The sequence below is a fragment of the Nothoprocta perdicaria genome, unplaced genomic scaffold (assembly GCF_003342845.1).
Source record: "Nothoprocta perdicaria isolate Ctin4 unplaced genomic scaffold, notPer1 scaffold_11, whole genome shotgun sequence".
Lineage (NCBI taxonomy): Eukaryota > Metazoa > Chordata > Aves > Tinamiformes > Tinamidae > Nothoprocta > Nothoprocta perdicaria.
The window spans coordinates 7,666,932-7,685,316 of NW_020454205.1; the positions used below are offsets into that span (position 1 = coordinate 7,666,932).

Genomic DNA, 18,385 nt, shown 5'->3' on the forward strand with positions numbered 1-18,385 from the left:
GATTAGACACAAGTGTGACAGAAGAAATTACCCCTTCCACTAGATCTAAATGAATAAAACAACGGCCTTCGCCAGTTCCTTGTTAGCAGCAGCTTTTCAGAGTTTTGGAAAGCCACCCCCAGAGACACCCATGCGGGGCTGTGGATGCCTGTGCGAGCAACGGGGTCTCAGCTCTCAGATTTATTGACTAGATCGACTCAACTTGACCTTTAAAAAAATACAAAGATTTGCTTAAGAAAGGCAACAATGATTCAAGGCAGAACAAAAAATTTGCATCAAGAGAACAGCATGTCAGAAACAACATTGCTGAGAGAAGAGCTGCAGTAAAAAATATGAGTATTAGTATAGCTTCCATGAGTATATTCCATGGATACTATACTATTAGTATAGTATCCATGAGTATTAGTATAGCTTTATTAAAACAAGCAGTGGTATGGCCTTCTGCAGAAAGGAAGAGCTGGGAAAAAAAGTTTCCAGTCAGTCTGATTATTTAAACCAGGAAACAGTCCCATCAGGATATAAGTCTGATCTCAAAAGATACATCTATCATCTCAAATAATTTGAGATAAGTCTCTCTCAAGCTGGCATTAACTTGCCTGTAATCTCTTATTATTGCACCCACATTAACATTAATGATTTGCAGGAAGAAGCTGCATGAGGAAGCCAAGTCTCTCACTTGTCTTTTCATTTCTCATTGCATAAAAGAAGCTGAGGGGAAACAGTCCCACTCCTAAACCTCTTGTCCAAAGCACCTAATTCAACAGCAGAGAAGTTTCAGGTTAAGCCATACACCCCAGATGAAGGCAGAGCGATACACAATATTGATATTTGCCTCCTGAATCCTATTTGAAAGCCAGGAAATTTCCAAGTGGAAATCCCAACCATCGCTTGCAGCATTCGACTAATGGCTGCTTTCCTTTCCCTTCTGATTAAACAAAACCAGTTCTTGGTTTTTGGCAGTGGTGGAGAATCAGAAGTAACTTCAAGCCCAGCTAAGTGAAATCTTTACATGAATAAAGATGGAAGAACCAAAGCAACAGGAGTTTGGGGAAATCCTGGGGCACAGAGCAAAGAGCAGAACCATAGAATAGCAGCCCTGATCTCTGTAGGCAATATTTGCTTGAAAAGTCATAGTACATAAGATTAGGGCAAGTAAATCATGGAGTTTCCTGGGTCTCCCCAGAAGTTTGGTTGCCCTTGTTTTGAAGCGTGCTTGGTCACTGCCCATATTAGCCATTTTTGACTGAAAACACAACTCGCTGTTACACGCACATGGGGCAGAGGCAGCAGGCTAAGCCTCAGCACTGCACACCAGGTCCAGGGCCCGTCAGCACACAGGCTGGGGCGTCCTCAATCAGCCCCCATGCTGCCACACCAGGTTTATGGCCTGTCAAGCTGGATGAATTAAGCAAAAGAAGATGCTCAGATGGGTGCTTATCTGTTCCCTCTTGTGGTAGCCTCAAAGTAAACATTTACATTCAGGAAACCTGCTGCAAAAAAGCATTTGCTGTTGATGGCGACGGTGGCTCTCAGCTGTGACACTTGCCCCAAGCGTTACGGTGCTCCTCTGCTAGTGAGAAGGACTAAGGAAATTGGTTTGACTGACTATATGTGGCTCACAATTTCTTTTCAAAACCTGTTTCAGTGACACTCCAGTTGACCCCTGTTGAAGCCTTCCAACAGTAGCATAGACACAAGCTCTTGGTATTTTATAGGAGAACATACTGTACATTCCATGTTACCTTCTGGTTCCTAGGAAGGCACTTCCAACCACACAAACTTGTTACCACAACATAAACCTGCCAGCTGGAGTTCAAAAATGAAAATGAAGATGGGGTTAAGAGCCAAGAAATATCACCTACAGCACAGAGGCACAACACCAGAGAAATAACATGGGGCAAAACCCATTAAAAGCCCACCCTGCACAGCAACGGTGGGTGCTGCAGAGCACGAGCTGCGCTGAGCTGATGCGGGGCAGCTGCTTCGGACAGTGTCCAAAGTTTCTCTCCAGAGCCATCGTTTAGCATTCACTCTTGCTAAGCTGCATAAAACCCAAGTTTAAAACACGCAACATTTCATTTTTCTTTTTTAAACATTTAGCTGGTGTATTTATGCATGCAGTTATGCATAAAGATACGTGCGCATTGAAAGCGCTCACTAGCAAAAACTTAAATCACCTTCTGTTTTTTTTTAGTATTGCTTAAATAGAGTAGTTCTTCCCACACAGAAACTTTCCTGCATCCCCTATGATTTTAGCACTTGAAAATGCATGAAAGTCTGACTATGCAATGCCACTCAAAAAAATCCTGACTTCTCAGTAAGCTGATATTTTATAACAAATTTTGCTAATGAGTGAATAGAAGTCACGACACAACTTTTCTAATATTTCAGAATTTACCTAACAGAAGCAACATTTTTCCTGCCAAGAAGTTGGACGTTTATTGATAACATGCTTGAAAGACTCCATCCCTCCCACCCAAGTTCACCACCACCTTCTTCCATAGGATACAGCTGCACTTTTTGAAGTTGCAGTTTTGTTGGCATCCATCCTAAAGACAGTAACACATGTATAGAGCAGCCAAATTATTTTTGGAGAAAAAAATAATATATACACACACATATCAGTGATTCACCTACTAAGTTCTGCTGTGTTATTGCTGACAGCTCCACAGGGATCTTAGACATTGACTAAAAAATATGTGGCTTTCTAAATTCAGAGTAGGAGAGGCAAAATAGCTCACCACAAACGGGTAGGCCAAGAAAGTCATTTGAAATACCACCTTTCGGAGCAAAGCCTGGATAAGATATTCAACTTTCTCCATTAACAGAGCCACTGCAAGCCCAGGGAAGCGAATGGATTCTGAAGTTCACCTTTGCAAGCCATGGATGGCAATTTTTTTTACTATGTCATCGTTGCACTTCTAAGCGCTAGAAAATTTATTTTGGAGCCAGACCCAAAGTTTGCTGCTCCGAAGGGTCTGCGTGGGAATCTGGGCGCCAGATGCATAACTAGGGGTTCAGGCAGCCTCTCAACCTCGATTCTGACCAACGCTCAGGCGTGACAATTTTGGGTAAAAGAACAGTCAAGGTTATGTGGTTCAGCTGTATAATAATATGAGCATCTGTGATTAAGCTTAAATGCCAAACACAAGAATCTCTGAAAGCAGAAAGTCAAGGCCAGCTCTTGTGTATTTATTTACACTCTAATCTGGCAGGGGGGAGGGAGGAGAAGGGGGAGACAAAAATAAAATAATAAAAAAAAAGGAAAGCGCACACAGCTGCCATCCCCAAAACAGACCTCCCATCTGCCACCCACGATTTGCATGTCACCTTCTCCAGGCTCATTTGTACTTCATTAACTGCCATTGACTTAACAAGATTTATGCAAATGACACCATAGGAGCTTGCTAACTCCCACTGCAATCAAGTGATTATGTATGTACAATTCTCCACAGCAATGAAAAATTAATACATGACAAGCCCACTCACCGCTGAGCTGAGCTTCTTGCTTTTATTTTTCTTGTTCGGGTTTTTTCCTTTTTCCTATTGGAATAGGCCCTATTGATACAGATCCAGCAAGAGCAAAGAAAATCAGAGCCCTCTTTCCACAGCACTGCAACAAAAATACATGGTAGAAAGCATGTTGCAGTAAAATATATAGCCTAATACACACTTAAAAATACTCAAACTACTGGGAAACAGGACTTGGTTTTCAGAAGAAATGGTTTTGAACCTTGGTGATGCCTCCCATCCCAACTTAGCTACTGTTGTATGTTAGAAGTTGCCAGCATACTATTTCTAGTATAAATACCTCTCTCATATACAGCAGTTCTATGGATTTTATCTTTGGGTTGGTATCGTTTAAAGCATTTTGGGACTTGGATTTGCAGAGGGAATTAAAACAGCACACGGGCAAGTGTGCAAAGAGAAACGCAATCATGCTGAAAACCCATCACTTGGGAGGTAGATGACAACACGTAAATGAAGTAGAAGTGGGGAATCTCCACATGGTCTCTTATAAAACCTCCTTAAGTCAAATAAACATTAAACATATGATCCTAGCATTCTAGGAGTTTTTATTGATGTTGCTTTAATTAAAATATTCACCAAAACGCCACTGAAAGCCCAGAATTGAGGCATGCTGATACATCTACCTATGAAGTAGAAAAATCACTTCTATTTTTACAGAGGATTTTTATTTGTTTTCCCCTCCTTAGGAACTGGACGCTCAACATTTCACTCGCCTTACAGGGTTTTGGCCAAAGTCAGCCTAGGTGCGTTAAATACACCCTCAGTTGGCACTTCTTGTGTTCTGCATTTCTGCTGGGAGTAAGACGACTGTTCAGGACAGCTTTAAAACGGCTTTGGCTAATACAACCATATTTAGTGCTGTAGTGAAAAGTGATTTTTAACATTTAGGAATGACATAGAAAATAAGATTAGCACTTTCAAACCACAGTGTGTCAAGCTAAGGAAAAAGCTACAAAGAAGAAAGTATTTCCTTAGAGGGAGAGGATTCCATTAAAAATTTCCGTAAACCTATTTTTGCTAAACTACCTGGAATTTGGGGAAAGAAATTAGGAATTAAGGAGTGGGATTCACCTCTGCTTCTCCTGATCAAATGACCCACTGAATGCCTGTGCAGACGGCTCTGCAGGACACGTTGTGCCTTTCAAGGTGATTCTTGGGCTAAACCAGCTTAGGTCAAAGTCTCTGCCGCCAAAACCATTGTGTAACTCTACTAGCCATATGGGTGGCATTGGTGTCAAAGGCAGCCTATAGTATAGAACCATAGTTTGTAAGGAAAAATGTCCTCAAGGAGATTAAACAACATGTAAACACCCACAGAATTTTAACTATACATAGAAAAGAAGCCCCACTTAGACAATGCAGTACTATAGCTACACTGGATTGAGAGCAGCAATGCACAGCTGATCTAGCAAAGCTTTGTCCCTCATGTTCGGGCCCGTTACTCATCTCGTCTTGGTTTTCCAGACTTCCTAGAAAGCTGATCTTCTGTACAGTTATCTTATTATGTTATGTTCCTTCTCCACCACACAAACATACCTGGCTCTCATCAGCTCTGCCTTCCCCCTTACTATGTCCTCTAGCCCCAGAGGAGACCCCACATTCTGTCATCAAAAAGGACATTTCCAATCTTCAATTATCTAACTTTTGTACTGAGAAATACCACTTTCAGCAGGCTTTAGATGTTAAGAACAGCCTATGGACAACAGGAATACACTGTTGTATCCAAGCTTTTGGCTTCAGCATCTGAATATTAAGATTTTTACTGGATTTTTTAAAAATTATCTTTTGCAGGGAACATATAGAATAAATGAGCAGCCAACCCCAAATTCACAGCATTAGTTTCAATCCCAGCTTTGCCATGGTTGTATTTTTCCTCCTGCCCAGGGAAATCCGCTACTAAGTTCCAACAACCAACATCACTGACTCACTCGTCTGCATCTATGAGCTTGGATTTACGCAAGAAAAAGTCTTTTCTGTCTTGCACCAGAAGCACCGTCTTGCCAACAGCTTTTAAAAAGCATTACTGTGATACACATAGCCTAAGAACCTAGAGAGAATCAAAGAAAGCACTGACAACAGATATTAAAGAGGCCAAATCATCGCTTTAAAGGATGTCCTGAAGGCACAGTGAAAGGGTATGTGCATGAGGCTGGCAAATGCACCGCACTCCTCAGCTCCTTAAGGAACAACCCTGCAGCTCCAGGACCTTTCCCAGCCCTGGAGGTTACTCTTGGTTCCAGCACGGCCTTATAGCAGAGAGACTCTCGGGTTAATGGAAGACAGGGAGACGAAAGTCCAAGAAAGAAAAAAATAAATGTTCAAATATCATGGCATAGCTCTTCCACAGCAGAACTGTGCAAATTGCAGTCTGCACTGAACTTCCATAGAATGGATTTTTCTTCCTGGCCCCCAAGTATTTATCTATCATCAAACTATATCAAGATGGAAGGGGTTTGCTATGGAAAAAATACTACAAGTATGATAGATTATTAAAAATTTTAGGTTCCTTCTCACATCTGTCCCATTCACTGTAAATCCTTAAAACACAGAAAGACACCATCTTCCCTACAGGAATTCCTGTTGGTTCAGAGAAGTTTCCCAATGCCCTACACTGGTAGAGGCCAGCGAGATCTCAGGCAGGCTGGCAGTTTAACACAGTGCCACAGAGCCCACGAGCGACTGGTCAGATCTGTTCCAAGTCTGGTAGACAACCACCTTTCCCCTGCTCAACATTCAGGGGGACCTTCTCCCAAGGTAAGAGATGCAAGCTTGAAAGAAAGCAGATGGTAAACAAAGATCATTGCAAACAAACACACACACACACATATTTTTTTTTTAACAAGGTAGAGAAACATACTCAGTACAAATGCATATTGCATTTTCATTTGTAATTAAATGCTTCCTCTTAAAAAAAAAACTGTTTTTCTACAATAGGAAAAATACCTAAAGTAGGTGAGAAGGTCAAAGCAGACATCAGTTGAGAAGATACTTTAAAAAAGGCAAGAAAAGGAACACCTAAGAATAAATTTCTCTTCCCTCTCTTCTCCATTCCTTAAGCAAAGTTATAGGAAAATTACACAGGAATTCACTATTGTATTTTGCAAGTGCTAAACTCTTTTCAGGACATTGAATGATGCCATCTTCCCTCCTCTTCACCTTCCTAGCAATCAATAATGCCTAGAAAAAAACAAAACTAACCAAACCAAACAAAAATCTCCAAACGTCACCATATCCAACACTCATTTGCCCTGGGTCAGAAGCATTATTTGCATTTTTCTATTTTATGAAGCATCCTTTCTCCAAACAGTACTTTTTCAACTGCATCTTACTTTGTTTCAACCACCAGATGATGACGGCCTTCTGATCTTCACTGAAAGATTTTTATCAAGTCAAAAAATTATGAGCTCCAAAATTAATGCATGAGCATGGGGCAAAATACTACTGACAGCAGCAACCCCACATCATTACCGGCCACTCAAGCTCACCTCTTCCAGCTCCCCAAAGAACAGGATAGAGCTGCCAATTAAAGACCTTTTCCAATAGTTTGAGTAATTGCTTATACTTGGTAGAAGGAAGTTCCCACAACTGTGGTTACTAATACAAGTACACATTCCTGTAAGGCTCATCTTCCTCAACAGGACAGTTGGAAATATGCTATATATGCTTTGCAGTATGCAAAGAAGGGGATGGAAGGAACATTTTCCTGGACGTATTAGGGATGATGGATAGAAGTATTTTATTCCAATGTGGCAGCATGCATTTAGTCTTTGGAAAAGTATTCCAAGATAGGCTTCCTACAGGTGCATTTTTAATCAAATCCATTTCACACAGCATATTTGAGGACGAGAACAGTATGCACATTTCAGACCAATACTGGTAAGCTTATGCCTCCATATTTCCATTTGTAAATGCCAAACGCATTTGCATTTACAGGCACTTCTGTTTAATTAGCATTACCCCTCAAAAAGTCTAGCCAGTCTAATCTACCTCATGCCATACAAAAGCAAGAGAAAAACATGCAGTTTGCTTTGAAAGCCTGAAAAACTCCTGCCCTGAGCCCAGTGCCAAGCACACTGCTTAACTGCGCTCAAACTGCTATTGCAAATTGCAGTGGGTTTGATTAAAACGCATCCACTACCAATTCATGGAGATGACAGTATTTTTACTCTCTGGTGATGGAAGACAAAATAAATAATAAAAAGCCTTTTATCCGCCTTTTCAGAAAGAAAAATCACTACAACTAATTAAGAGTGAAAGTCTCTCCTCTCTATAATCTCTTTCCCCCCAAAATAAAGCAAGAGAGCCAGGGCTATGAGAACCAGGCAGGGACTGAGGCAGAGACTGGGAAGCACCTCAGGAAGCAGCAAGTGCCCAATGGAGAGACAGGAAAACAACCCCCAAAATACACTTCTGCAGTAAGAAAATAAGCTATTTTCCCACAGCATTTGTGCCACGTACAACCCAAGTGCTGCTATTGAGGCTATTTGTGAAGCCTCTCATACAAACACTCAGCCCGGTGCCCTCCGCTGCACCAGCATCGTATGATTTTAATTTGAAAAGAGGCAAATTGCCTCCTTCACCCAAACGCTCTGCACGAGCTTCCAGCCCTGCCTGCGCCTCGCACAGCGGCACTCGCAGCAACAATTTAGCAGCCGCTCTGCCGGGCTAATGAAAGTGCATCTTGGCTAGTGAAAACAGACCCAAACAGGCCCGCCAAGTCGAGGCCTGTTGTGTAATGGGGAAGTTTAATTAAGGCCACACATTACAGCTGTAAACGCTCCCTTATATAATAAGGCCTAAATGAAACTGAACCTAATCAAAGTTACAATTCCTTCATTAGCAAATTACCAACAAGAGCGCGCAGCTGACACACCGGCTCTGATTATCACAACTAATTGCCTCGCTGCTGCAGAGCCGCCCGCGCCCGCGCTCAGATGTCCGCCCGCGACAGCAAACGAGGGCCGCGCGGGCGACGGCGGCGATCACAAGGGGCTCTTGTAGCGCGCGCCCGCGTCCCCCTGCCGGCTGGCGGCAACCAGCCCCATCAAAGCGCTCGCTACAAAGGGCGCCTTTGAAGCCGGCGCAGCCTAGAAACGCGCTCCATATGCAGGCCGGCAGACTGCACTTCATTAGGCCTGTTGTCACATTTTCCCTCTTCTTATTCTAATGATCCCATTTTAATACACACAGGAACCTCTCCTAATTGATGTCAAGTGAGTGACTTCCACATTCATCAGCGGAGCACATCAAACAAGGCTGGGCGCGCGGGCCCAGCGCTGGCGCGCTCCAGACCTGAGGTGTGTCTCCAACCAGAGAAAGCAAAAAAAAATACATACATATATATATATTATATATAGACATGGCTATATTGCAGCATACCTGTTTAATTGGGATTGCACGGCCGCTTCCAATGCTATCCGTTCTGCTCTCCAGGACCTTCTTCTCTTTGTCTGGGTCACTCCCTTTCCGAGACTGCAGAGCAAAAAGAAAGTTTGCGCACTGTTAGATATGGTACTTCACACAGAGCATGCTTTTTTTTCCCCCCCTATCCCATAGCAATTAAAAAAGAAATATTTGGACACACTGATATGGCTCTAGGAGGAATGGGAAGAAGCTACAGAAACCCACAACTGGTCCCAAATCCGCCATCTGAGACACCGTCTCTGTCTGTCACTGTCCGCTAGTTTAAAATAAAATGGCATTTAGTCTTAAGGAGCTCCAGATTCACTGTCTGAAGACCCAGCAGATCTGGACATGTTGCTGAAATTCCTCCTAGTGGGTTCAAAGAAGAATATAGACTCCCAGTTCTCATTAAGGAAACCCAACACATCCTTGTATATACTAAATTACTCAATGACATTGAGTGTGACTTGATGCTGCTGCCTTGGTCACACGGATTTTATTTTTTTCTAAAAATACTACTTTTAGCCAATTGTAAAGTTTGAACTTTAAGAAGTGGGGAGTGACTGATGCTGAGTAAAAGTTATCTACATGCAATGAGGAAAAAAAAAGGAAGGAAAATTGCTTCAATGTTCAGGAACTCAATTGCCTTTGCTTGTCAGGCTGAGCCACAAGAGCTGCCTTCGGAGCAGGGACACCCAGGGATTTCTGCATGGCCTTAGGCAGTTATCCAGAAATTTTAAGATGACATTGAGATTGTGGTCCGTCTTCATAGAAGAACAGACAAGCGTAATGATATTGACAGATTTTATCCAAAAAAATCCAAGCATAATCCTCCTTAATAACCGAATTGACAAGTGACAACTTCACTCCATTGCTTTTCTATGGGAACATTACTCGCACAATATGAAATATGGGGGAAACCTTTTCACGTGCTTTTTCAAATCCCTCATGCCATATGCAATGAATGTGCTCATGAGGCCTACGTAAAGTTAACCAAAATCCAAGCAATACCAGAGTGGGCTTTTGCTTTGCAGGGTGGCTTAAAGAGAGGGTTGAAAGACAGCGAAATTCAGAGTCAGATTAAAATACCCACTTCCCAGATTGCCCTGTTTGTCGGGCCAAGGCACAGGAGGGATAGAATCGCCCCGAGCAGTTGCCTTAGGAGGCAAGGGCAGCAAAAGGGGAGGGAAAAACCCCACGGAGGAAGACTTCACCTAGCACCATCCTGAGCGGCACATTTCCGCAGCGGGAACCTGCGCTTTCGGCGGCTCTGCCGGAGCAGGCTCCTGTCGCCAGTTACTATGGCTAGGGGCAAAGGAATGACATGGCCGGGAATTAAACAAAGAAGAAATGAAAGCAAGCAAAACAAGTGGGAGGGATGGAACCCAGCGCTCCAGATAACTATTGTCCCCCTTCCTTCAAGACAGATTTCTGAATCTGAAAGTGCCACTTCCCCATAATAAAACGCAAAACAAAGCGTCAATAGGGCCAAGCGGCTGGAAGTGACAGATTTTAAAGAAACTCAATGATGGTCGCCAACTCCTTGGGAGGGAAGTTGTCAACTTGAATGTTTCTTTCTATTTGGCTTGACTTTTCTTTTTTTTTTAAAGAAAGGATCCTGTCTCTGAAAAGCTAAACTAAATATGAGCTAATTAAAAAAAAGAAAAAAGAAAACCACATTTTCTATGCCATAAAAAGTAACTATATCGGGAGATAATACATGGCGCACAGAAAGGAAGTAAATACATACAAAACTGAGAGTTTTGTCAAGTGCTGAGAATATAGAAACCCTGGAGCTTGCTAGCTAAGTCGTGAAAGCTGCTTGCAAAACACAGCATACACAGATATTTCTAAGGGAAATGCTGTCAGGCTCCAGCGTTGGTTGGAGCAAACTGCAACAGCAGCACCTTTCTATAGGGGAATGGCAATTTTGGTCAGGACCAGACCCCGGTACCACCAGACCAGACAATGCAAATATAAGAATACTGAATCTCTATTAACAGATCCTGAGACAGAAGGGCTATTTTAACAAGTTATTTCTGCAATTTAAAAATCACCTAAGACAGGTATTAGTGAACATGAGAGAGGCATCCTGCTGTACCAGCAGCTTCTCTGCTGCATGTGTAACAGGAAAAGCAATTACAGTCCGTTCTTTACTCAAGTTTATCTTATTTGCATCTTAAGTTCCCAGCCCTGCTACACACTATTATGCAGTTCTTCCTGTACTACCAGGCATCAAACACAGGGCACTCGCCCTCCTGCATTAGCTGTTGCTTTGTTTTTATCACCTGAGCAGAAAGTCAGCTATTGCAACAATTACTCAACAGAAAATATTCCTAGCCAGGGAAACCCAGCAGGGTGACAAGTAATGCATTTAATCATTAACATTATCAAAGTTCTCAACCCTGTTCTAACTCAAACACCATGACAGATGTAAGGCAATCACATCTGTTTGCTCCTTATCCCCATTTTCTTCTAAAATTAGCTTTCTCCGGGAAGGTCTTCTAAACACATACCCTATTCTAGAAAACAAGGAACCATTCACAACATAACAGAAACTTTGGTGATAGACACCTGAAACAGTTTAGGAAATAAGCACAACCAAAGCCCAGAGCTGCAAATAGAGTATTTTCAACTTTTATCCCTGTTTCTAACTACATGTAACCAGAGGTACAGGTCATCTGTTAGTTCAGCTGCATAATTCCAGGTTCCAACCTCACACAGCTCAAAATCCGTGTTACAGCAAAGTCAGGGCTAATACTCGGGCGCTTGCTTTACACAGCAGCTTATTAAACCACGTTCAGTAAGCAGGATCTTAACAGACAACATTAACTCCTAATAGATGAAAACAATTTTGTTTATAACCACAGCACTTATTTTTCCCATTTTCCCCCCAGATAACAGACAACAGTTGTCAGCATTTTCTCCTATTAGCACGCTGGGTTCTCACACTAAGCTATTCACGATTGCAGACTAGAGCTTTAGCCTGTCTGGTTACAGCAGATAGAGCTGCCTTATGATCTTTTTCCAACCTTGTCCTCAGTTGCAGAGCATATATTTCTCTTCACACACTCAAATTTACACATGTTCAAAACTAAAATGTGCCCAGTTTTCCAAAAAGCAGCTACACCTCAACAGCCCTCCTTGCATTTCACGCTGCTTAAGAAATGGTTGGCAAATGCTTCGACAGGAGTGGTAGCGTTTCCGTTCTCACCCTGTCCGAATTGATCGCTCTGCTCCCTGTTTCTAGGATGACACTGACATCTAGTGGAGTTAATAACCCACGAGGATTCCCAAAGAGGGACAAGCATTCCCATAAAAAGGGAGAAGAAAAATACATCCATGCAACCACTTTGAAGTGTCAGCGCCAAATCCTGGCAGAATTTTGGATACCGCTCATTTTTGCATGTTTTGCTGCTGAAATGAATGACAAATATATTTAAATTACTCTGTAAGGATTTTAAGAGCTGTAATTTTTAATCAAAATATCGCTCACAAGAGGGGCAGATGAGACACGATCTGTGAAGCACTGTACTGCCACTCCAAATCCCAAAACCACAATGAGATTATTGACTTGCTAAAGACCTAGAGATCAAATTTTGGGGTCTCACTAGTATTGTAAATGCTTTCAAGAAGGGAGCTACCTCTGGGAAGTAGACATGACAGCACCTTTGGAATACAAAATATAATATTTCTTATGATGAGAAAAATAGATGCATTTTTCTACCATAACTAATGTAGGTACAGTGGCAAAGAAGGTATATACCAGCCCAAAGGAATGCTATGTTCATTATAAGAATATTAAAATCTATTTGCAATACCGTAGTTACATATGCAGCATCATCACAAATCTTTTGGTAAAACTGCTCAAATAAGGACATTGTCAATCAAAGATTTAGTCAGTTTTCCAACCACGTGCCTAAGCTGGCATCAGGGGCCAAGCAAGTTCTTTATTAGGTTTCGTTTCTCAAAAACCTAAAAACCCAAAAAACCCGAAATAGACAGTTTAGGAAGAAACAAAGCCACGTGAATCTCCATCACAGTTTTAGCCCCAGAAAAGAGAAGTGAACTGATATTGTGGAGTAATTAAACTAGCAAACAGCTACGTTTTCTACTACTGCACAGGATTCCCCTGGCAAACATCGACTGAGACCTCCTTATAAACCTCAGACGCTTCATTAAAGCAGCTCAGGGCAGCCGTATTCTTTAGTGTAAGGTCCAGCTGGGCGAGCAGCAGCCCAGTTTTCTCACTCATCACAGGAAGAGGCAAGCTGAGGCACAGAATCGAGGCAGACCTATGAATTCAGGTCAAATGCACTACAACTCAACCACCAATTCATTTGTTTCACTGAAATTCCCAATAAAAATTAAAACAAAATACTCCGTTTCTGTTTAGGTCCTCAAATTCAAGAGCCTTATGGCAGTTCGAAGATGCTTTCCGTTTCAAAGCTACGGATGCATCTCACCACTTCTGTTTGGAGGAGACCAGCTCAGCTTAGCAGGTAGGAAGCTCAGTCCTTCACCACCAAGTACTACTTCAAACAGAGCAACATTGTCTTCCTTGGCTCACTCACCGTGAAAAGGTTGGACCGGCGCTTGGACTGTTTACGGACCGGTGTTGGTGTGTTGGCAGTGGGAGGAACATCGATCCGTAGCTCCTTCTGGCTGGTGCTTGGAGTTGATGGGACAGAGGAGGAATAATCACTTAAACTCCCTCCTCCATTACTGGTCTGCAAGGATTAAAGTTAGTTTTAAACAGTGATACACTGCTCTCAAGAAATTACAATCCACAGCTGTATCTTATTTAGTCCCGATATCCAAAATTAGCACCCTCAGCTCAGGAAAACAGCAGGCCTGCCCTACTGCCAATTTTACACACGTTTCCATTCCAAGCCTTTGAAATATATATATACACACACATATTTTGCTGCAGTTATTTTTTGAAAAAGAAAAAACAACTAGATATTTCTGTTTATATGGCAGGCCCATTTTCATTCTACACAATGTAACTTTAATGAGATAAACAGAATTTCATCTGTTTTGTTAGCAGAGCAAGCAATTGTGAAAGAGTTGTAAATTATATTTTTCCCATTTTTAAATCAGCACAGCAAATTCTGCCTCAAACTTGAGAAAAAGTATGTAGTGCTATGTAACTTTATAGCTGGACTTTATCCTGGTCCAGAGACAATAATTCACTGTGAGCTAATCAAGAAAATCGAAAGGGTTCAAAGCTGTAAAACAGCTATTATATTGATAGCTGGTTGCTAACAAATTTACAGAAGGCATAACAAACACTGACAGAGGACTGCAAAACTTGGAAGGAAAATACTCCAATTTAAAGTAGCCAGAAGTGTAAAGATACTGCGCCAAGCCATATAAGAAGCAAATTATAATCACTGAGTAAACGTATAAAAGAATTAATGAAATGATGCAATAGCTAACTAATAGCAGAGGAGAGGGTGATGAACATCACGAACACTTAACATCATTCTGTACTGGATAACCTAAATTAGTATTAAAAAATATCTAAAAAGGATACAGAAATAGCTTGTAAGGAGAAAAATGTCCTTTTTTTTCCCCTATCGGATACAATACAACTTCTGAGGGAGACATTTCCAGTATTTGGTGCTGAGGTGGGGCAGGGATGGAGAGCTCTCAATGCTCTGTAGGTAACCACAGCAGGAGGGGAGCAGCGTGCCAAGGTTCTCGACCAGGACTCACAGGTATCACATGAAGGAGAAAAAGGTCTATGATGCTCACAAGAGAGTGAAGGAGAACATCTTGGAAAGGGCCAGGCTTCCCAACAGGAGTGAGGAGAAGACAGCAAATATTGTCAGGATGTCTGAAGAGAAGTTGATGAAAAGGAAAAGGAGGAACTTATTTTTCTACCATGCTCCTAGACGTGCCTGAAGCTGCCACGGGAAAAAGGTGCTCGTGCTGGAAGGCACCAGCAGGCACCTCTCACCTAAACCTCAGAGGCCGGTGCCTGCACTGGGGTCAGGTCACTAGCACAGCTGACCTGTCAGAAGAAACATCCAAAAGGGAACCCAGCAGCAGACAAAGCTTCTTCACACCATCCAGTTGAACTTACTTGCTGGGATTTCAACTCTTCTGATTCTTAACACCTTTCCAAATTTGCATTCTTCCTTTCCTTTCTCTCTTCTCCTTAATTTTATTCAAGCAAAGGAAGGTAGAACAAGGTAAGAAACAAAGAGTTGATGTTTGAGCTAGAAGGCCAATCAATGCTGACAGCAATATGGGTACATGAAAGTAGCTCTTTCTCCATAAATAACAAGACACTCATTTCTGGATGTCAGGATAGGGTCTATGACAAGTGAACTTTCTGATAGACAACAACAACAACAAAACAAGAAAAACGTGGCTGTGAGGAAGCCAGGAACCTTCTGCATTTTCAAGTGCACAGAGCAAGTTGCAAGCAGCATTTGGAGCTGGCCCAAGACTATAAGACAAAGGAGCTAAAAGAACGAGAGCCGTGACGCCCATTTTTAGTATTCGGCAACACAAGCGAGGAATGAGCAATTCTGCGTGGGAACAAATGACCTTAATTTACCCCGCATTCATTTTCCCTCACTCTATGGCACCTTGCTGAGACATCAAGTAATGCACTAAACATGTAAGACAGTAAATGACCTGTGTGAAGAGAGACACTGAACCTATGGAAATTAGAGATTAGATTCCAAAGAAACATAGAAAAGACTCTTACATTAAAGCAAACGATTCCCCCAAAACACCACAAGATAAAACCATACGTAACCAGGACACTGTTCAAGTGCTCACCAAAAATCCACCCAAGTTCAAACAGCCCCAGACTTTGGAAAATTAGTAGACAAAGCACTTGACATAGCAAAGATGAGGAGGGTAGGAGGGGAGCCTAAAACGCAGCTGACAAAAGAAGCTACAGGAATCAAGTAGCTGAAAACTCCACAACTACTAAATAGTGTTCAGAGAAGGAGAGCCAGGAGGCTGGGAGAAGCAAGGAAGAGCTTTCAGAGCAGAGCCCTACTGCCCATGTCAAAATAAAGCCCAACTGGAACAGTGGGGAAATGGGGAGAAAGGAAAAATTCAGAGAAAGCAAGCAAGCTTAAGAAGGGTCTAAAATATTTACAATTTAATCCATGCAGTTACAAGTCTTATCACAGAAAGAAAACAAGATGGCAATGTGATGAGAAAGCTGGAGCAAAGAAGAAAGATTACACAGAAAGGGCAGGAAAAACAAAGAAGAAACGATTCCAGTGTTGAAGGTTGGTAGCAGGATGTGAGCCAGAGGCAGTTGAAAATAAAAGCGTAGACACAACACTGACCCACTTCCCAAATATGCATCTCTTTGCATGTATTTCTTTTTGTTAACTAAAAATAGGTAATAGATTTATACCTCAAGAACTCATTTCCCAGACAGAGCATATAAATTAATCCCTCAAATTCTACCTTTTTAATCTTTTGGCATCTTACAACATCCTTTTATACTCATCGTACTGACACACTGTCTCCCAAATTAAGTGATTTATTTTCCAGGAGCGAGTAACTCCTAAAGGGAAAGCTGTTCACCTACAGGTATTTACCAGTGTTAAAGAGATGAAACTCAGCACAGAAGGTCACACTTTCTAATCCTCATAGACAGACCCTTGTAGAGAAGAAGTCCTGCAGGCAATGCCTTCTGTTTGCACATACCCACCCTCACCGGGTTCCTGACCTTGTAAATAAAAATGACTAAGTGGTTTCAAAAGACGCCATATGAAACTGTCAGGAAAAAGTAAAATCTATTGCAATAAAAGGCTTTAAAGGGGAAAACTTCACGATTTCCACAAAACAAAAGGATGGCTACTAATACTTAAAGCTCCAACTCTTATCCAGGGTACCAATGCTGACAGCAAACACATATAGAACCATGTGGCTGCTGTGAAATGCTGGGATAAAGAGCCCGGGTTTGACCGGAATGAGCTCTGACACGACGCTCAAGCTTCAGCCTGCACAGACAGCAGCGGTGAAAAACGCAAGCAGACAAGTACTTGGAAACCATATTCCTGGTCACATCTGAACCTGATGTGCTGCTGCCAGAAACAAAAGGCCGAGCCGTCCGCATGGGGCTGTTTGTTTGCACCGGAGGAAAACCTAGGGACCGTGCCCTATTAAGATTGCAGAAAGCCGTTTCCTGCAATCAGTATGCAAGCCTTTAATAACAAGTTCACTGAAGTGAAGTAGGGAATTTAGGACACATGGCAATAGCTATAATTCACAGAACTTCACATTTGTCCAAAGCCATAAAAATCAAGTCGGTGAATCCGAAGAACAACCTTCCTTCCAGGACATGTTACCCCACATGCAGCAAACACGAACTCAATTGCCAAGTGTCAGCAAATCGGTCAAGTTTGCAGCAATCAAAACCAATCAAATAAGTGCTCAAATACACATAAGGATATCACACAGCTTCACATTACCTTTTCAATTGAGTTTTTACACTAAGCTGCCCTCAAGAAATAAGCATATCCGAGATGCCAGCGCAAAGAGCCACTTCTATGCATCTCTGCTCCTACCAGAATTATGGAAAGGGGAACACAGCCAGGCAAAGGAATCCATGTAGGATATGGAACCATTCAAACATCCTTGCTTGGCCTTCTTGAGTGACAGGATTTTCTGACCTTAAGGCAGCCGGTCCATTTCCAAACATGCTAAAAGACTTCTGGACATATTCTGTACAACCCTATCTTTTGAATCCTCCCAGGAAGCTGGATGGCCTGATGGTCACTGACCTTCAGCACAGTTACAGATATCTTTGAAGGTCTTTCATTTCAGGGATATACTGATTTCTAGCATGTTCTCTGTGCAAACTACCATTAACCCAGTTAAAAAAATGTACCTTTAGCATCTACCAAGGCTTGTATCTCCAGCCAAACAGACTGATACTGTAAAAAATTGAAGGAATGCAGTTAAATTCTTTACAGGCATCCCAGTATGAAAAGACTCTTTTTGCTCTCTTGAAGCAACAGGATGTCCTCCAGAGAAATCATCTCTAACCCCTGCTTGAGGACGAATGGATGCAAGGTCTTGCATTTAAAAGGTATAAAAGATATGAGGAGCTTCAGGGAGTCAACTGGAAGAGATTAAGCCATGATCAAGAGTATAGGTTTTATAGTGAATGACAATGTGTGTTTGGTTTTAGCATCTTCTGGTTCTGGAATGAGGAAGGAAAGTCTATTTCTGCGGCAATATGAAAACCTCCTGGAAAATGCTCTCAGAAGGACACATTTTTCTTCACTAGGTCATGTAAAATATTTTCAATGAATGTCTCATTTTCTCAGTCTGTCATCAGAAAGTATTACAGTTGGGAGTCCAATTTACTCAAGCCACATTGGTCATACACAACCATATGTTCAAAGACAGATTTTAGAAAAAAACTGTTTCACTCCTTGCCTCAGCACCGGACAGAAATCTT

General features: G+C 42.0%; 1 protein-coding gene across 5 annotated transcripts in view; it reads right to left on the reverse strand.

Moving 5' to 3' along the window:
• AGAP1 (ArfGAP with GTPase domain, ankyrin repeat and PH domain 1) overlaps window positions 1–18,385 on the reverse strand; it is a 304,357-nt gene that overhangs the window by 145,218 nt on the left and 140,754 nt on the right. For all 5 annotated transcript variants that reach the window (XM_026047459.1, XM_026047450.1, XM_026047442.1 and 2 more), the window contains 2 exons: window positions 13,509–13,664; window positions 8,911–9,003 (listed from right to left, as the gene is read on the reverse strand). In XM_026047459.1, coding sequence (XP_025903244.1) covers window positions 8,911–9,003; window positions 13,509–13,664 — 249 coding nt within the window. The remainder of the gene's footprint in view (window positions 1–8,910; window positions 9,004–13,508; window positions 13,665–18,385) is intronic.